Source organism: Trachemys scripta, chromosome 14, assembly GCF_013100865.1.
Source record: "Trachemys scripta elegans isolate TJP31775 chromosome 14, CAS_Tse_1.0, whole genome shotgun sequence".
NCBI lineage: Eukaryota > Metazoa > Chordata > Testudines > Emydidae > Trachemys > Trachemys scripta.
The window spans coordinates 29,232,798-29,252,852 of record NC_048311.1 but is presented as its reverse complement, the minus strand read 5'-3'; the positions used below and the strand labels follow the sequence as shown (position 1 = coordinate 29,252,852).

Below are 20,055 nucleotides of genomic sequence, written 5' to 3'. Positions count from 1 at the left end.
TCATCCCCCCCTTCCCCTTCCAGGCAGGAAGGGGCAGCTCCGGGGCTCCTTCACCCCCCTCCCCTGTCCCAGGGCAGCTGTTACAGGAAGGGAGGAGAGGAGGAGCTGGGAGGGGAAATGGAGCCACCCCTGAGCTGGGAGGCATTTCCTGCTCCCCCAATCCCTCCTGTGAGCAGGGATGTTTCCTCTGCTCCTCTCCCTGTCCCTCCTGTGAGGATAGGCTAGGCTCCAGAACATTCTGCTACTTCCCGGGAGGCCTGAAGAGACAGCTGATGCCTAGTGGGGGGAACCCTTATGGCTGGATCTGGCCTGCAGCTGCCAACTGAAGAATAATGCAGTAAATTATATATATTGGTGGGGGGGGGGGTAAGAGGACTCAAAATCCAAGGCCCTGGGCTGCAGCCCCTAGAGTGCCTGCATTAATCCAGCCCTGCTCCACCCTGACCCCAAGGGATCCCCTTGCAGGATGAACCTGCTTTTCCCTTGGTCCATTCATTCTCAGATGTGGCTGCCTGGTTGTTCTTGTGGTACTGCCAAATAGCCATCAGGTGGCAACAACATTTGGTCATCCGGACCTTGGCTGGAGCTGAACTGGTGACTTTGAGCAATCCTAGAGGAGTCCTGCCCGCTCTTCGCCCTGGCCTTTAGTACTGGAAAAATGACCGCCTGGCAAGATTTTTCTTTGCTCACTTGAAACACTTTGCTCTGCTCTCTGCCGACCCTCTCCTGACGATTGGTTTGCATACACGTTATGCTTTAAGGAGAACTCCGTGTTGCTCAATGGCCCATTGTATCCACCACAGTCACTCAGCTTTTCTCATCTCTCTGCCTGCAAGGAATCTGGACAAAATGTGAAAGGCAGCGTAAAATAAAGAGGGTATTATTCAATCCTAATAAATGGGCAATCCCTTTTTCAATAAGACTGAATTCTCTCCACAGCCTTTCTACCCCTCACAAGTTAACGACATGTAAAACATGCAGAATTCTCAAGGGGCGAACATCCTGTTCGTTACAGAACACCCTGTTCTGACTTGCAGGCTGGGTTCTGAGTACCGTCCAACAGAGGCTAGAGAAGATCTATCCCTAGAAATGGTTATCTTTTTTCTCCAGGGAAGCGGATCAGAACCTTTCCACCTGCATTTTTTTTTATTGAAGATGAATCAAAAGCAAGAAGAAAGAAAAGTCTCGATGCTGAGCAGTGTTTATGCCTCCTCTAGAATCATCTGTTCTGAACACAAACTGGCTGCCTGCTTGTTGACAGCACAATCCTTACAGATTGAAAGGGGCAGTATGCAGAAAACAAAACCCTCAGAACCTAACGATAGCACAACGATACGTACATGTAGGGTTTGTAGCATCAGGTCCTATATGTATACTGGCAGAAACCTTGGGCCAAATTCAGGCTTGGTTTACCCATTTCAGTGGAGTGGATGTTGGCCCTTTATACATAAAAAGAAAGGCACGGATTGCAACTGTTGTATTATACATGCGCCCGCCGAGAATTATACAGGCTGAATGGTACGTTTAGGATCCTTGTTAATTGCCAGGAAATCTCTCTCATTTCTTTTCAATCATATAAGCAGAGCCATGTGAACTCTTAGAGAACTTTTGTGCATTCCCTTCAATGTAATTAGTGTCTCAATTGTAAGAGGAACAGAAGTGTGTGTCTCTCAACTCTGGCTGTGTTCCACTGGCTGAAATTCAGGGCTGCGTCTGAACAACAACGTGAACCTAAAATGCTCCCCGCTGTGGGATGATATAAAACAACTTGCTTCTCAGTGCATTTTTCTTTATACCTGGTGTACACGAAGACAACACAGTTTCACGTTGCTGCTTCCTTTCCCTGCCACCGGGGGCAGTAGACGGAACCTACCAAGCTATGGAATAAGTACCAGGCTTGAGAATTAGACAAAGGTAACTTGGATCCCCGTGACATCTGAGGAGAGAAGTCATATTAGCTATTGTTATGTGTTCAGAATTAAACTGACTGCCCCCGCTGAGTTCTGGAAGGAATGACTGGTGGAGTAGGGGGTGGTTCTTTCCCTTGGAGCGTAAAGGGATCAGCAGTTAGGATCAGCGGTGCATATCCCATGTACTCAAATGTCTACAAATGCAAAGGTGCCTTTGGCACTCATGTACCTCAGTCCGTCCCTCTCATTTCTTAGCTTTCATGTCTGTCTATAGATGCTGTTTCATGCTATTTCATGTCTGTTCTTTTTGCGGATACAGACTAACACGGCTGCTACTCTGAAACCTGTCTATAGATGCTTTCCCTCTCTTCATTTAATTCAGTGAGAGCTTGTTTTCAGCATCCAGTTCTTGGCCTGATATCTTTTGAGAGGCAGGCAAATACTGCCCCTCCCTGGCTTCCCATTAGTAACCAACCAATCTTCCCATTCAGTTATATCTGCAAGGTTCTTTGTTTGTTGGTTTCCGTGAACTTTCAGCTCCTTGATGCTGAAATTAAAATGTTTGATGCTATTGGGCTACCATAGTCAACCTAGACATCCAGAGAGAGCAATTTCCACCCGGAATACTTTGCAAAGCTTGTTGTTGTTTCTTATTTGTTTTGTGGTAGCACTTAGGAATCCCAGTCATGGACCAGAACCCCCTAGTTCTAGGCTTTGTACAAATGCAGGACAAACAATGGTCCCTGCCACCATGAGTTTACAATCCAAGGGCTTGTCTACATGGAGACTCAGTGCATGGCATGCTGGGGTGCCAATCTACAGACCTGTGGACTCTTCCCCTTGCACTAAAAGTTCCGGAATGAGCTTTGACATACCCCTGTTTCAAACAGCAGGTGGCTAGCGATAGATGGGGGAGCACAGCTATGTTGGCTATACTAGCCTCCTGACTACGTCTTTGCTGTGCGGTACGCAAACCCAGTGAGACTGGCCGGCGGCTGGTTAATTCTGTACCAGGTAGTGTACACACCCTCACTGCCATCATATGAGCCCTGCTGAACCCGGGGTGCTTCATCTCAAGCTCCCCTAGCATTTGCCATGATGGCCACTTCTCCTGCAGAACAAATTAATGGCAGCATTTTGGAATAGGAACATGCTATGTTTTGCTGTTTGGACAGACCCTCTGGCTTGCTTTTTGTTCAGGTAGGAGTGAAGCCCTTTATAAACTAAACAAGTCCATTGGCCATTCCCTCAGTAAATCATACCTGTATCACACAAACTGTTGATGGCACAAAGAGGTTTCTTCGTGCAGTTATCGCTACAGGCCCTGTTATGTCCTTGTTGACCGAGTGTTTCCTTCAACACTTTGACAAGCATGTCTGAGAACAAAGAATTTGATGGAGGGGGATAAATATTTCTTTGGAAGCAAACCTCAGCTTCGGTTACAGATTGTGCACAGTTTCTACCATACTAGGTGCAGGCTGTATGGAACATCATGCCTCTACAAGGCTTTCAGAAGTACTGATTTGCTTCAAAGGTGTCTGAGTACATGAAAGACTAGAAGTGGAATGTTTAGTTCCAAAGCAGCTGTGTTCGAGGTTCCCACTGTCAGTGCTTTGTCGAAAAACCCTTCTTTTGGTCTCTCAGGAATGTACGTGCTAAAGCCTACGGGCTGTTCCATTTTTCCCAGAGTGTATATTGCCAGTGAATGGAAAATGTAGCCCATTGTTTCTTTTCCACGTTTATCGTTTCAGATATTGGAGCCTTAAATTGTTCCTGCAAAGTAGATGCACACAGAACATGCATCTGTGTGAGCAAAAGTATTAAGCCAGATCTGCACATCAGGTGGGCCCACAGAACACAGCTTTCTATCACTCATCATAGAAAACCTCCCCTTACAAACCAAGTTTCATGACATAATCTAGTTTCCTTTTAGGCTTAAAATTGGTCCCTCTATGAATCTAATGGCCAAAAATGAATATTACTTAATATGAGCCATAAATTAATTCTTCTGAATGAGATGTAGTCATGATGAGATCCTGGAGCAGTGAATGCGGGCACAAGAATGAAAGGGGAAATATTTTGGGGGGCATGCAGAGGACATCACTGGAGTCTTGAGTTACATAGGAAAGGCCCTGGAGACAGAAGACAGTTTTATGCTCTATGCTTAAAATGTTCTCAGACAGAAAAGTCAGGGGAGAGGGGGCACTGCAGGGTGATGGGGTGGAGGGGGGAGTTGTTTGTTCTCATTGTTTCACTCTTGACAACAAAATCAGTTATTGGGTTGGTTTGATTTAAAAGAACATTGCACAATCATTCGGAATTTCTACGAAAGACTATACAAGGCTTTTTTCTTTCCTGGAATGTCTTGCACACATTTCCAGCATATGACATAGGTTTCTTTGGAGTCATTGGTTGTTTTCCACTGGATTTCACCCGAGTGAAAAGAGATTGTATCTGTTGCTCTCCATCTCTTTTCATAGTCTACCATCTGCTGGTTAGACTTCAGAATTGCATGGGGCTTGTTCCAGATAGCATTCTTCAGCAGTGGGCATGTGTCAGAGGTGTGAATGTCACCTGCTCTTCATTTCATGTGAAACAGGAGACAAGAAAATATTCTCTCTACAAGCTATCTGACCTGCTTCCACCTCTCAAAGGATGTAGGGATCTTTGCTGAAGATGAAGCAAGCACTGTTTCCTTTCTAACTGCGCTAGTATGTGAAATATATTAGCTATTATCATAGAATCATAGAATATTAGAGTTGGAAGGGACCTCAGGAGGTTCTAGTCCAACCCTCTGCTCAAAGCAGGACCAATCCCCAACTAAATCTAGAATATAGAGTTAGAATATAGATAATCCAAATTTTGTCTCCACAGCTCAGTATATTGTCTATCAATCCAATCTAAGCACACCCTAGGGGTCAAATCCGCAGCATGATGTAACTTCTCCTAGCTCCACCCAAGTGAATGGGGATGTCGATGATTAATATGAAAGCTGAGATTCTAAAATAATTAAGAGGCCTGTGTACAAGTCCCACACGTATGGAAATGATGGATTAAGACACACAGGACCGTTAAAGAGGTCCTCTCTCGTTGCCCTTGCTGCCTGTAATGCTAGTTCTAAAGAAGAAGATTTACAGCAAGGGAAATAAGATGTTTCTCAGGGCTGAATCAGGAAATTTGAGGACCTACTTCTGCACCCAGGTGTGAAGGAGAATATGCATGTATGTATATATCATGGTCTCACTCTGATTTTAAGGCTGGCAAAGACTAGTCACAGGCCTGAAAGCAGCAATTAAAAACAAGGAGAGAAGTGATACTATTGTGAAAAAGCAACAGGCACCCTGGATTTCACCCTCTCTCAAACTCTCTGAAAGAACGGGCCATTTACTCTATAGAATTCTTGCTTTGCACGTGACTGGAGGCTTCATGGAATTGTTATAGTTTAACTATCTAATGGAATAGGGTGGGGAACCTCGGCATCACCTGTAGTTATAGCGACAAGAAAATATTGACAGCACAATAAATTACGTATTAATGAAAATAGCAAGGCAAAAATGTATCCCGTTTCACTATTAAATAACCAGTCCGCATTTATGAAAGAGGAAGGGCATTCCACTTCTGAGATCAAGGGTAAAGGAGTCTCTTTAGCTATTCACTTCTGTTTCTGTGCAGTGTATGTTACCAACCCTCCACAGCTGATTATGGCCTTAGAGTTGCACAACAGGCTACTTGTAATTCCCTAAATTAATCCCCTTCTAAAGGTTCACCTGATACGTATAGTCACACATAGAGCTCATGGTGCAAAACCTTAATGTCCAACAGAGCACAGGAAAGAAATCTCTGATTGTCTCTTCTCTCTGTAGATATCAACTGCAGATATCAGGTTAATCATCAATTGACCAAATGTTTTTCTTTGCATGGACCCACCCCCCAAGTGAAATTCCTTTGCGTTGAAACATTTCTTGGGCACTGTTGCTAAATAATTATAAGCAGCATGGATCGTGTTACTCAAGTCCAGGCTAGTAACTATGCTGAATACTGTTCCCAATGTACCTAGTATTGGCCTTTCAAAATGAAGCCTCTAGTTTTCTGTCTGGGTAATGTATTCACTGCTCGTGGATTGGGAACCTCTAAGCAGTGCAGCTGTCTGAGAATGCACTAGCTAGTCTGCTTGCATGGTATGGCATATCCTGGCTTGGGAAAACTTGAAACATTGGTTTAGCTTGCATCTGAAGAGCAGTGTTTGATTCAGCCATAGCGTATTGCAGTTACCACTAAGATTGTCAGCGTGGCTTCCTGAAAACATTTATTTTTGGTGCCAAGCAACTTCTCAAGGATTATTGGACAACAAGGGCCTCAGGAGAACTCAGAGAAGAACTTCCACCTTGCTCCAGTTGAAGATCATTCAGATCTTGATTATTATTATTATTTGGGGCGGGGGGGTAAGAAGGAGATATTGAATTGACTGGTTCTGCCAGTGTCGCACGTTAATTAGGCTTGGCATACTGGGAAAAGGCCATGAAAAACCATCACAGTTTCAGGAAAGAGGGAGAAAAAGTTGAAATGTCAGTGATGAAAAAGAAAAAGCAGAATTCTTCCTGGTGTGCATACAAGCAAGAAGTACCAGCAAGTATAACATGGTAAGTTCCATTCTGACAACTGTACATTTAGTAAGGGCTTGTCTAAATGGAAAGTTAGTGTGCAGTAAACTAGGGTGTGAATTTACAGCACACTAGCTGCTCTGCACTAACTTTCTGGGTGGACACTTTTACTGAGCACTAAAAGTGCCCTCAGGCTGGTTAGTGTAGCACTCTTTAAAGTGTATTAAGCTAAAGTTCACAAAGGCACTTTTAGTGGCCACACAGGGGGTTAGTGCAGAGCAGATAGTGCTGTAAATTCACACTTTCACATGCATTGGACAAATTTCCCAATGACAACAAGCCCTAAGACATGATGCTACGTTACACATTTTTCAACCTGTGTTTTAGCCGTGCAAGTCCCTTGGTTGTCAGTTGAACTAACATAGCTCATGGGCTACATCCACATATGCCACGCTGAAAGCTTATCCAGTACCTGGCGAGAAGGAAATAATGTCATAGATGTGTCACACCCCCACCATCAACAATGGTCTTGTGCTCCACACAGAGCCGGCTCCAGCATTTCTGCTGCCCCAAAAAAAAAAAAGCCACGATCTCAGTCGTGACCAGCGGCGGCAAATGGGGGGGGGGGGAAAAAAGCCGCGATCGGTGGCGGCAGTTCAGCGGCAGGTCCTTCGCTCCTAGAGGGAGTGAAGGACCTGCCGCCCCCGAATTGCCGCACATGATGCCTCTCTCCCTTGGCCGCCCCAAGCACCTGCTTGTTAAGTTGTCTCCACAGTTGTTGGTGCTGCTGTTCATATTACCCATTTACGACAGCTCTTGAATATTTTGTAACTTTTCCTCTGAAAAGCCACCGTATAAAAAGAAACTGAATATAATCAAATATAAAGTTATATGGTGTTGTACTTATTTAAATCTTTTCTCTATAAAATAAGAATTCAACAGGTTGTACCTCAATATAGCAACACCTCGAATAGAAAAAAAAATGGTGGCTTATTAGTTGACAGTGAATTCCCACTTGTAATAATGGAATTAATATGTGTTAGTCATTATTTCCTCCGAGCTATGCAGCTACCCACATTGGATATTTTCATCTGATCACATGCTTGCCATAGAGAAAATGTTGTCATGGCATCATGTGCTATTGAGATCTGAGTGCACTTGGTTTGGGAATTAAATACTTTAGAAAAAAGTGAAAGAGTGGAACAGCCTAGGGGCTCAGAGGGTCAAATCCTCAGCTTGGAGTGGAGCTGCACTGATTTGTGCCAGCTGATGATCTGGTTCTGAGTTTAAGACCTATATCCAGCCCCCAGGGATGGGAAGAGAGTGCCCCACGTAGCTCTGTACTAGCCCCCTTGCTGGTTCAGGAGCAGTGCAAAGAGTCACGTCCATTCCTCCTCAGCTAGGAGGAAAGCCGTGAAGACTCAGGGCCTTGGAAATGGGCATGTGGGGGGAGAAGGGGATGGGGAAATGTCTCTTTGGGACTTTGAGAAACACAAAGGGAAAGTGAATGTGTTGCAGAAGCCACAAGGGATCTCCTGGTGAAATACTACACCTGTGAGGGTGGGGAAAGCAGCCTGGTGCACTCGCTTCATCTTCACTTCCTGCTTTCTCTAGTGCCACTCTTGCATTTATTGCTGCTAATAGTTATAATCATAATTAATAAACAATGGTGCCTTCCAGCCAAGGATCTCGAAGCCGCCCAAAAACACCGTGATGCAGAACACTCTAATTCTTGAGAGATGGCTGAAACCGAACCACAGCAGCTGTGTCTACCCTGCCATTGGACACCCATGGCTGGCCCGTACCAGCTAACTCGGGTTCATGGGGCTTGGGCTAAGGGGCTGTTTAATTGCAATATAGACATTCGGGGTCGGGCTCTGGGACCCTGGCATCTCTCAGGGTCCTAGATGCTGGGCTCCAGCCCGAATGGCTATACCACAATTAAACAGCACCTTAGCCCGAGCCCTGCGTCAGCTGTCACAGGCCAGCCACGGGTTTTTAAGTGCAGGGTAGACATACCCAGAGAGGTTAAGGTCTACGTTTTCAAGGGTCCACTAATGTTGGGCGTCCCACATGAGTTCGTTGAGCCTGATGTTCAGAAGTACTGACCCCTCTGCAGTCCGCTTGTTCTTACTACTCCCTAAAAGAGAACACACAGCAAATTAGCACCCCTGGACCTGAGCGGCATATTACCCCCACACCAATCAGTGTCTGTCCTGACCCCGATGAGCATTTGCTTTGCTTTGCTTTCCTTTTCCACCAGCTTTGATCAGAGTAAAAGCCCCCGTCTGGAAGAAGAGCTGGAGCTGGGTCACTTGCAGCTCCTGGAAGCATTGTTTGCTACTCACAGCTCTCCCGAAGGGGAAGACCAAGGCAGGGAAGCAGAGAATAAAGACCAGTGGGTGAGACCCTGCAGAAAGCAGAAAGTGCAGCCACCAGGAAGTCTGACTCTACAAGAGTTTCATAGAGTCCTGTCGGAGCTGACTGGCTCCGAGAGCTGGAACAACCAATCAGAGCTGCTTTTCAACAAGGTAAGGAGGATTTAGGGTTAGATGGGTTCTGAGTGCAAATAATTCCCATCCCAGCCAGTTAGCATTTCTAGCATGCAGGCTCCACAACATTTTGAAACACTCTTACTTTTCCTTGCATGTCACTCCACTACTCCCCTCCCCATTATAGGGTGACCAGATGTCCCGATTTATAGGGACAGTCCCGATTTTGGGGGGCTTTTTCTTATATTAGCACCTATTACCCCCCACCTCTGTCCCGATTTTTCACACTTGCTGTCTGGTCACCCTACCCCATTAGGACTCTTGCCTTATGGCATCTAGTCTTGTCACTGGCTACCTGGGACTTCAGCATTAACTGCTTCTCCATGGCCTTGCATCTTGTGGAGGTAAAATGCTACCACCGGACTGAGTGAAGTACCCTGATTTCATAGCATTTTACAGTCACTTTGCCCAAGTTGTATACATGCAGGGACCTGGAGATTCACGCCCTGTGTCTTATCCACTTAGACTGTGAGCTCATCACGTTCAGGGACTGTCTCATTATATGTCTGTACAGTGCCAAGCACAATGGGTTCCCCGGTGTAGTCTCCGGGTGCTACTGTAATACAAGCGATGAGTAATTTTAACAATCAACGTGGAATTTGATCACAAGAACTATGGAACCTGCTCCCGCTACCTGTGAAGTCACATTGGCTTTTCCCCCTCCTTGTTTGTTGCTATGGTTTTTGAGGTTGACACCAGCTGCGATGGCCTTATTGACTGGAACAAGTTCTGCACATACCTGCTGCTCTATTACAAAGAAAGGGACCACATGAAAACCAAGAAGGAGATCTTCCTTGGCAGGGAGCCCCTCATCCGACACTCTGTGCAGAACAAGGTGAGCGGAGAGGGAGATGCATTGGGCGAAGAGGGTGGAGGAGCTGAACAGTAACTGGACAGGTTAGCAGCGTAACCGTTCTCTGGTGCTGCCCATAGTTTGGCAATATTCCTCTCTTCTTCAGCTGCATTTTTCCTTCACAAACAAAACATAAAAGGAATTAAAAACTTGAGCTTTACTCTTTTTTCCCCCCAGCTTTATTGCAGTTTTCTTGAGGACACAGGCAGACAGCGGTTGGCAGAGTTTTCTGTCTAGCTGGAATTGTCTTCAGGGCAGCTTTTCGTGTTGAATTTCTAGTAAAAAGCGAATAAAGAATTCCAGATTTGTTCCACTGACATAACAGTAAAACAATTTTGGCCAGGCACTTAAATCTAGGGAGAGGTCACTTTATCAATTAAAGGGGCAGGGTCGTAATTTGCCTATTTCAGGACCAGTTGGGTTGAGCCATTTCCCTATAACTTTGAAGGTGTACAGTCAAATTCTCACCTTGTTTATAGCCACCATTGAATATGATGGCTGAATTACAGGCACGTATATAATGTGAAATGGAGAAGACCGTGAGATCTGACCACTGGAGCAATATTTGTCTTGGTTTTTCAGCTGGCGCCAACTACCAGGATATTGGCCATCTCTTCACCACCACCACTCTGGTTTGTAAGTGTCAGCAAAGGAGGAGTTCTTACTACCTGGGACAGCGCTCTACATATTCAAAAAACGTATGAGGTAAAGAGATTGGTAATAGCATGGGGGTTAATGCAGTGACAACTGAACACTTGGGAGTAATTCAGCATCCAGATTTCACTCAATAAATTGCTATCTCTAGGAGAGTTTAGCTTCTTTGCAGTGAGGATTAGCGCTGGTTGGAATTTTACAGAGGAATGTTTTCCAATGGAAAATGCTGTTTCTGCACGATTCAAATTTTCTGCAAGAAAATTTCAGTTTTGCCCATAACTTTTGATTTTCTATCGGGAAAATGGAAATAAAAGCTTTAGCTCCTTGGCCGCCCACCTGGAGGGATGCTGCAGATCTGGGGCTTCTAGGTTCCATGGTAGCTACCTGGCTGCATGACTCCCTGGGCAGCCACTCCCTGACTCCCTGAGATATCCAACTGGAGAGTCAGGCAGCCCAGCCAGCTGCCCTGGGATCTCGGGATCTTGGAAGTCCGTGGGCCCCCAACTCCTCAGGTGGACTGCTGAGGAGCCAGAGAGCCTGGGAGCCTTTTTGAAATGAAACACTTTGTTTTTTCCCATAATGGGAAATTCCAAAATTCCTGTATTTCATTCTGAATCTGAAGCAAGTATTTTCCAAAGTGTCAGAATTTCCCTTTTGTGGGAAGTTCTGAGTTTAAACTCTCCCTAATGAGAATCCAGTACCTACCTTTATAAACCACTTCTTGCGGCTCCTAGTACTCCTTCCATCTGCCCTGGGGAAAATAAGGGGTTTGCGTTGTTGCGTATCGTTAAATGCATCGCATCAACTAGCATTATATGGGGTCAGAGTGCCTGTCTGTTTATCTCTTCTTGTCGTCTGTTGGTGAGTACTTAGATTGTAAGCTCTTTGGGAGTGTATACAGCACCTAGCACCATGGGGCCCGGGTCCATGACTCCTACTGCTACTGCAGTACAGATCAATAATAATGTGGATGTTTGGGAAGCTAGGATTAGCAGGGTACCTTCATTTTCCAAGCAGTGTGGCCCTGGCACTGCCAGGAGAAATTCCTGCCAAGTGCTGAGTGCCTTCGGTGGGAGATGAAAGATACGCAGCTCTTTGCAGAATCCGGGCATATTAACTTCATCTGGGAATGGCTGTTTCATGCTGAAGGTGGCACCAGTGCATTTCTTCTGAGAGAGCTTCCAGTCCTTTGAGTTCTCCTTTGCTGCTTGTTTTCTAACAGATTGCAACAGATTCCAAAGGCTCTCAAGCAGAAAAAAGAAGATTGAAATCCTGGACCACAGATGCTGTGTACATGGCAAATGTCCACAAAATCGCAGTAGCCACCACCTGCAGGGATATTCACTTTTTTGACGTGTCCACGGCAAACCTTGTTGAAGAGTTTCATTTATTTGGTACAAGTTAGAATTTTACTAATAGGAGGGGGCCTCAGTTCATGTTCCCAGATTCTATTCTGAGGTTTGGGTATAGTCTAAATCAGGCTTCTGATTTCCAGCATTGCTTTCTGGGGAGAAAACACCAGGCTATTCACACAGAAACCTGGGTATTTTGGAGAGCAATAAACCAAATAAAAGTACTCAGTTGCTGCTCACTGCAGTCTCTGGGGTTGCTGTTGTTGTTCTCTCCTCCTGCTTAATGGAGTTAGCTAAAATTGGCCAAAGGCAGGTAGCTAACGCCATGCGGTTTGGGAATGGTGCAGCAGATGGGAATTTGGAGCTTCAGAACCAGACCCCAACACTCACTAGTAGGTCAGCTGTGATGGGGATGGATTCCTATAGATGTATGGGTATCAAGGTTTAAATTAAAGGCTGGAAGTATCCGCCTTACTGAAGTCAGTGGACCAAATTCTGTTCACACTGGTACTGGCATAAATCCAGATTGGCTCCATTGGGTACAGTGAGGTCAAGCTGAATTTACACTGGTGAAAGCAGCTTGTGGCCCTTTATGTATAGTGGATCTGATAGCTTGTGCGGCTAGTGGAAGTGATGTGCTCCCATTCTTGTGTGGTAGCATTTACCTCCTGCAATGGAGAAACAGGCCCAATGAACCTTATTTAAATAAATGACAGTACAGCAACTGCTGGAGGTGGGTGAATGCAAGAAGTGATTAGAGACAGGCCGAACTGCTAAATTCAGATCCATTTCTGAATTTCACAGCACTTTAATGAGTATTTGGGCCCAGAGTTTTGGTTCATGTCTGTCTCGAATGATGATTATGTTGATGGTTATAAGAGTGTGTAGGTGATCATGAAAATAGATATAGGTAGTGGAAACTAGACATCATTCTGGCCTCAATATTGTCATGCATACCCAAGGAATTTACACTGTTCCCTGCCATTAACAGTAATGAGTTCTATGCATCTCTGTCCCCTCCCACTGCTTTGAGAGAATAGAATCATAGAATGTCAGGATTGGAAGGGACCTCAGGAGATCATCTAGTCCAACCCCCTGCTCAAAGCAGGACCAATCCCCAGACAGATTTTTGCCCCAGATCCTTAAATGCCCCCCTCAAGGATTGAACTTACAACCCTTGGTTTAGCAGGCCAATGCTCAAACCACTGAGCTATCCGTCCCCCCCTTTCTATGAATAGGATCCCTTTCTACGAATCACATGGAAAATGGATATTGAGGAAGCGGAATAGAAAAAAATGATGAATAATTCTAATATTCCATTTCTCTTTCTATCCCTCCAGCTCTGAAAAATGTTCCAACTTCATTGTACTACCGGTATAATGCAAAGGTACAGTGGCACAGCACTTTGTGTTCCCAATATGTGCTCATAAAGTTACCTGTGACCTTTATTGTTTATCCCCAACAAGTAAAAGTGTTTATGCCCATTTGTGCCAAGCTATAACTCTTTGAGGTAAGGTCACAATTTAGGATTGTCTTATATTTCAGATGCAAGTACCCCTCCCGACTTAGGTCACAAAGATTGTTCGCTACCATTCTCTTGTGAGTGACTAAGAAGCCAGTCAAGATTCAGGGCTGAGAAGGAAAAGTTAATTATTACTTAAAGGAATAACAAGGGTGCTCTCAGATTGGAAACTGGGATTTATTTAGGAAGCTTTTCTAGTTCTAATCTACTTGGGAACAGAGGATTTGCAGAGCAGATCAGAGCCTTCTCCCCCAAATTCAATATCCTGCTTGTAGCAGAGGTGGGCACCTGATGTTTCAGGGAAACACAAACCTGCCCCACTCCACCAATTATGTACTTAGCCAGTTGTGCAATGGGGTCTGTAAGGAGACATACAACGTTGTATACAAGGGTAACAGAATCAATGTGTCTATAAAGGAAGCAGAATCAATACTGTCTGTACAGGAGATAGAGATGGTTCCAATTCACACCCTGTGTCAGGAGGTTTGATTGTTATCAGCTGTCTGTGCTGGATGGGGCAAATCTTGCTTCTCTGCAGCGTGTGAGGTCCTTGATACAGTGACCCAAAGCTGTGCCATTACCCTAGTCCAGGGTCAGGATTTGGGGAGAGGGCACAGGTATGAACCTGCTATACTGCACAGAGCCCAGCTCTTGTGAGGGAAGGGGCACACTGTGGCCACATGTGGTGAGCTTGGGGCATGGCACGGGTGTGTTTGGGATGGATCCAGGGGGTGGATGCACAGGCAGCATGAGGGGTGCTGTATCAGAGCTCCCTGCGGAGATCCCCAAGGCACGCACGGCACCCTACTCGAGCCATGGGCCGATTCCCTGGCTTTGGGCCAACGGACTGCAGCGGGGTTTTCAGCAGTGACTCAAGCGCAATTACGTTCATTATATGTTTAATCAGCTGTTAACCATGCGAAGACAGAGCATAAAGGGAACATCATCCGCTTCCCCCCCACCCCCGGCACATCCCAGCTCCTCCCTCCTCCTCTGTGTTTTTGTTTCCCTTCCAGTCCTTAGGGAGTCGCTCCTTGCTGCTCTGGGGAGATGACCATGGTGGGGTTCACCTGCTCTGGCTGCTACACCCTCATTTGGGCGTCTTTGAAAAGCCCTTCACGGATCAGTCGGGGCCGCAAAGAGTCTTCCTGCAGGTGGGGGCAGAAAGGCGTCTTCCAGAATGGTGCTAACCTTCAAATGGTGCTAAGCATCCCTCCTTTGTCACTGCCCTTCCTGGCCTCCTTTCGGAGGCCCTAGAAAACAGAACCTAGGCTAGGAAAGATGGTCCAGTTTAGGTCAGGTTTAGCTACCACGGCCCAGTAGATGCCACTATCTTCTCCCCATCAGCCCAGCTACATCAGGCAAGAAGTCACAAACTTTCACTTCACCAAGTGCTGCCCCGCTCTCTTTATCTGAGAGAATCCCAGTTTAGAGCAGTTAGCTGATAGAGACATGTAAGGAGCACAGGCTTTATAGCGCTATGAGGTACCAAATGCTTCCCCTCCTCCCCAGGCTCTCCCTGTAGGTCCATAAAGTAGTGGACCAAGCATTATTCTAATGCAGGGCTTCCCTAGTTGATAACGCTGGAATAGCACTGACCTGTATCCAAGGTGATACAGGGATTGGGACTCAACCCACACAGCCGACACAATTCTGGGTACTGCCTCAATCAGCCCTCAAATCTACCAGGTTGTTTTTAACTCCTCTACTAATGACCTTCCCCTCTCCCCCAAACACACACCATTGTTCTCAGATTGGCTCAGCTCTCCGATGGTGACTAAGGCGTGACCTACCAGCCCGTGTGTTAGCGAAACCATATCGAGACTTCACCACTGAAGGTCAAGACAAACCTTAAGTCCCAACTGAGCCAGAAGCCAAGTCCAGCTGTCCTCACCAGACAGAGAAGTCATCCTGTAGCAGGATGTTTGTGGGTAGGATGAGGAGGATAAACAAGGAATCTTCTCAGCTAAGCAGGTGTTCCCAAGGGCCCTCTAAATCCCCAGGCCCCACTGAACATTAATCTCAGATATCAACTTCTACAAATAATGGACGGGTGGGGGAATTCAGTGCTTGTGAAATATTCATTTCTACAGAGGTTGGGCAGGAGTTGCTATAAAAAAGTTCTTTTAAAAAAAAAAAGTTTCCCTCCGAAATGAGAGAGCTGCCCAAAGTAAATTCACATATATTCAAAGGAAATAGCCTTGGGATGCTGCTGTGGGCTGAGATAAAAGGTGAAGGCTGCGAGAGTCCACTGGGCAGCACAAATCAGAGGAGCATCTCTAGCATTCAGACTGTGAAACGCCTTCACCGCCCTAGGTTCATCTCAAAGAATTTGAGGCTGCAGTAGCTCCGAAGCACGTGAGCAGAGTTTCTTGCTGCTGTTCTCGGTTATAAATAGAAACATAGTGGGTTATTTTTAGCGCTTGGTGAGTGGGGATGGAGGAAACTAGAGAAATCCTTCCAAAGAAACTGTTTTCAAGTTGAGGCAAACATCACGGGTTTGTCTCTGGGGGACAAGAATGTAACAGCTGTGCGTTGCCGTTCAGAATTGTCCCAAACCAACCCCTTAACGCCCTAAGCCTGGGGATATTTGGTTCTGGATCTGAACTGTGCATCTCAGGCTCAATTTTAATCCTATCATCAAATCATTAGTCACGTTGCCGGGGGACAAAATAGTCTGCTGGGTTGCCATGGCATCTTAAACATCATCGCATTAGGCCCAGGGCTCCCCAAACTTCACTGCTAAACCCACATCTCTTGATATTCCAGCCCCTCTATACTTCTCCCTCTCTGTGGGCATGCTGCCTCCGGTCGTATTAGGACGGGTGATTAGCAGGTGAACTAGCCTTGTGACATTTCTATCCCTTGTTTTCCCCCAGGAAATTAAAGAGCACAGTAAGCTCCTGCAATATCAAACCATCCCAGAGGTGCATGAGGAAGCTGTTTCCCAAATCCAGTACGTAGCAGAGGGAGAACTCATCATCACATCCTCAGGCAGTCCCAAGACCTCTGTGGTGATCATGGATATTCTCAGAAAGAGAAAAGTTTACACCTGGAAAATCAAGAAGGTAGTTCCACTCCCCGCCCTCTGGCCAATGTTTTTACTCCAGCCTCAGGCAAAAGGAACGCAGTCGTGTATACTTCATAATATTATATTCCTGTTTTTACACTCAACAGAGTTTATCACTCTTCTTATCTCTTTCAGGTACTTATCTGGCCCCCCCTTTATCCTAGTATCTGAGCACCTCACAATCTTTAATGTATTTATCCTCACAACACCCCTGTGAGGTAGGTCAGGGCTATTAACTCCAATGTACAGCTCGGGAACTGAGGTACAGAGAGACTAAGGCCTAGATCCAAAAAGGGACATGGAATTGCAAGGAAAGCGGGATTGGAGCCAAGGGGCTGGACCCTATGTCTCCCACTGCCCATGTTGGTGCCTGGACCACCAGGCTACAGAGTCATTGCCACTATTTATTTATTTCTGGCCCACTCACTTTAATTATTTGTCCGCAGTGGAACAGCTTCAACAGGAGAGTCTGAAGGAGACACATGTCAAAATAGCCCGTAGCTCAGTGGCTGGAGCATGTTTCTGAAAGGTGGGAAATCCCGGTTCAATTCCTTTCTCCCCCTCAAGCAGAGGGGTGATTGAACCTGGGTCTCCCGCATCCTAGGTGAGTGCTTTAACCACTGGGCTAAAAGTTAGAAGAGGGACACCAACGCCACCACCAGCATTTGAATGGGACCCAATCCAGTAGTTAGAAGAGGGACACCAACGCCACCCCCAGTGTTTGAATGGGACCCGATCCAGTAGCATGCTCAGAGGTGACCTACCGGATTGGGCCCCATGAAATAGGCAAGCAAATGCCTGTCTTCCCCCAGTTCGTGGCTCACTCAGGGATGTAGGCAGGAGATCGGCGTTTATATGCCTAGAGTGGGGCAGCAGTGTGCATGCTCCGAGGCAGAAACACAGGAGCCAAGGAAAACTTTACCCAAAAACCATAGGTGCCAAGTGACTTTAGACACCTGCAGTGGTCAGCAGGAGTTGTGTGGGTCACACTGGAGCCAGGCACCTTTGTGGATCCCACCCAAGGCCGCACAGGAAGTCTATGACAAAACAGGGGATTGAATCTGGGTCTCTCCAGCCCCTGGCTAATATCCTCACCACAGGGTCCTCCTTCCTGTCTACAGGGCTGCACGTTTGTCAGTCTTTTCCTGTCCTTTTTCACTAGGCAGGAGACATGTATTCTCTCTGCGTTTACTCCCAGAGGGGAACAAGGAGGCGAGAAGTCCCAGGCGGCGTCTCCTGCTCCCAGCAGGGAATGGGGAGCAGGGGGATAGGAGGGGCAGCCTGCCAGGAGCCCAGAAGCCTGACCGGGCTCTCAGCACACACTCACATTTAGGTCGGTGGAAGCACTGCTGGTGAGCACGTGCAAGGAGGGCAGTGTAGACATGCATCACCACAATAAGTACTGCGGTGGACATAAGTCGACCTAATGTAGGTCAACTTAAGTTTCTAGTGTAGCCATTCCCTAAGTCTTTGTGGGATATTGCTTAAAGATGCAGATAGGCATCTAGTTGGATTTTCAAAAGCACCTAAGCCGGTGTAGGTGCCTAACCTGCTCCCATTGATGTCAATGGGAGTTATGCTCTTTTAATTCAATATGAAAAAAATATAGCAATTATATTTTACTAGCTAACCATTCTATTTTTACAATAAAAGCAACAGCATAGATAGACTCCACAAAGCTTAATGAAATTCGGGAAAAATAGAATTTGAAACCAAATCTTTGGAAGCATCTAAATTAGCTCCCTTCAGTTCATTGTGGTTTTGCAATTGGATAGTTAAACAAAACTTAGCAGTGCTGAAATCAAAACAGGCCTTTTCCCCTCTCTGGTCTCCAATCACAGAAAAATGTAGTCATGGAAAGAAAGAATTGGAGCCCTCCCATCCGGACAGAAATTCTAATTGCAAAGTGCAAAGGTTTCCTCTGTGTGTCTGAGTAGATTATGCGAGACAGGGGGGAAAGTGCATTTTTTTAATCATAATATTTAAGAGCGTCTTTGTGACCCTAAATTATTCTCAGAACCCTTTCTTTATCAATCCGGGATACAAAAGTAACGTCTGATATCTGACTCACAAAGCTGAAATATGAAAAGGGAAAAAAACCACTATTCCTGAGGGCTTGTCTACAAGGTGCAGTGATGTGCTCTACAGGGGCGTGATTTCTAAAGTACACTCACAGGCTGCATGTTCCTTGGTCCTGGTAGACCCTGCTGGCGTGCGCTAAAGGTTCCCTAGTGTGTTTTAACATTGTACTGAGGCCAGATCTACAGAATTACTTTGCTATAACTAAAGAAAAATCCACACCACTGACCTAACCACCACCCAGCACCACCCTGCCCCCATGTAGACAGCTCTATGTCGGCGAGAGGACTTCTCCCGCTGACACAGCTATCGCCTCTCAGGGAGGTGGATTAACTACACCAATGGGAGAGCTCTCTCCCATTAGCATAGAGCATCCTCACTTAAGCACTACAGCTGCGCTGATGGAGTATTTTACGTGTAGATGCGCTCTGAGACTTTTCCTAGTTGGGCCTCTATGTCCCGCACAGCCTCATTCCACAGACACTCTCCATAGACTTGTACAAACGTTTCCGAAACACTTATTGTTTTTTTCCTATTTTTTCAAGGGGGTAAAATGCTTCGACTACTGCAAATCCCTGAGTCTGCTGGTTACCGGAGGAGTGGATCACGCTGTGCAACTCTGGAACCAATATGTCCCGAGCTGGCCAGTTGCTACCTTTCAGGGACATTGTACTACCATTCTGGCGGTTGCCATCCATGAGCCCCGAGGACACGTATTCAGCTATTCCAAGGACTCGGTTTGTCATATTTGTGCTAGGTTTTAGCCAGCACTCCTCCTTTAATAGCAATGTTCACCCCTCCTTCTCTTGTTCAATATGCACCATGCCAGAGGGACGTTTGATACGTTACTGGATCAGTGTTTGGGTAGAAGACCTCCAAAGAGCATTGAGGTGGTGTGGGGATTCAGTAGGGGGCGCTCTTCCATCCGAGTCATGGCTGACAAAACGCCTGACTCAGCACAAAGTTAATGCCAGAGGGGCCGGCTTTTGACTGGGTGGTAAAACGAAGGCACTCACATCCATTTTGTGGTCCTGAGAGATTCTAAGACACTTTTCATAAGAACAGGCATTTTGACACCAGTGCTCCTGTCGCATTTCAACTCATTCTGCCTCCCAAAATTCCTCCAGCCGTTTCAATTGGATACTGAAGTGTACGGCTCCAGTATGCCGTTCTTTATTTCCTATGCTACGAAGCTGCCAGTTTCACTCCATAGGTGGATGAAGCAATTTCCATGTATTCCTCACCTACCTTAGCAGGGCCTTGTGAGGCTTCATTAACTAATCGTTCTTTGTAATGTGATTTGAGATCCTGGGCTGAAGGACATGATGGGCATTCACAGTATTCTGATGCTAGTGCCAAAGCCTATGGAAAGCCTACGTGTAGCTCTGGGCAAGGAACGAATGTGCAGCTGTTTCTGAGGCAATAGGAGTTTCTTTTATCTCCTCTTGCCTTTTGAAGAGGT

General features: G+C 46.1%; 1 protein-coding gene across 2 annotated transcripts in view; it reads left to right on the top strand.

Moving 5' to 3' along the window:
• Positions 1-4,740: 4,740 nt before the first annotated feature.
• The window catches only part of LOC117887689 (WD repeat-containing protein on Y chromosome-like), a 54,049-nt gene continuing 38,734 nt past the window's right edge, over positions 4,741-20,055 (top strand). Inside the window, exons 1-9 of one of the 2 annotated variants that reach the window (XM_034790376.1) lie at positions 4,741-6,550; positions 8,775-9,042; positions 9,752-9,898; positions 10,499-10,621; positions 11,793-11,964; positions 13,263-13,309; positions 14,461-14,598; positions 16,324-16,512; positions 19,139-19,330. In XM_034790376.1, coding sequence (XP_034646267.1) covers positions 6,429-6,550; positions 8,775-9,042; positions 9,752-9,898; positions 10,499-10,621; positions 11,793-11,964; positions 13,263-13,309; positions 14,461-14,598; positions 16,324-16,512; positions 19,139-19,330 — 1,398 coding nt within the window. In that variant the 5' untranslated portion in view covers positions 4,741-6,428. The remainder of the gene's footprint in view (positions 6,551-8,774; positions 9,043-9,751; positions 9,899-10,498; positions 10,622-11,792; positions 11,965-13,262; positions 13,310-14,460; positions 14,599-16,323; positions 16,513-19,138; positions 19,331-20,055) is intronic. The other variant, XM_034790377.1, reaches the window with a different exon arrangement.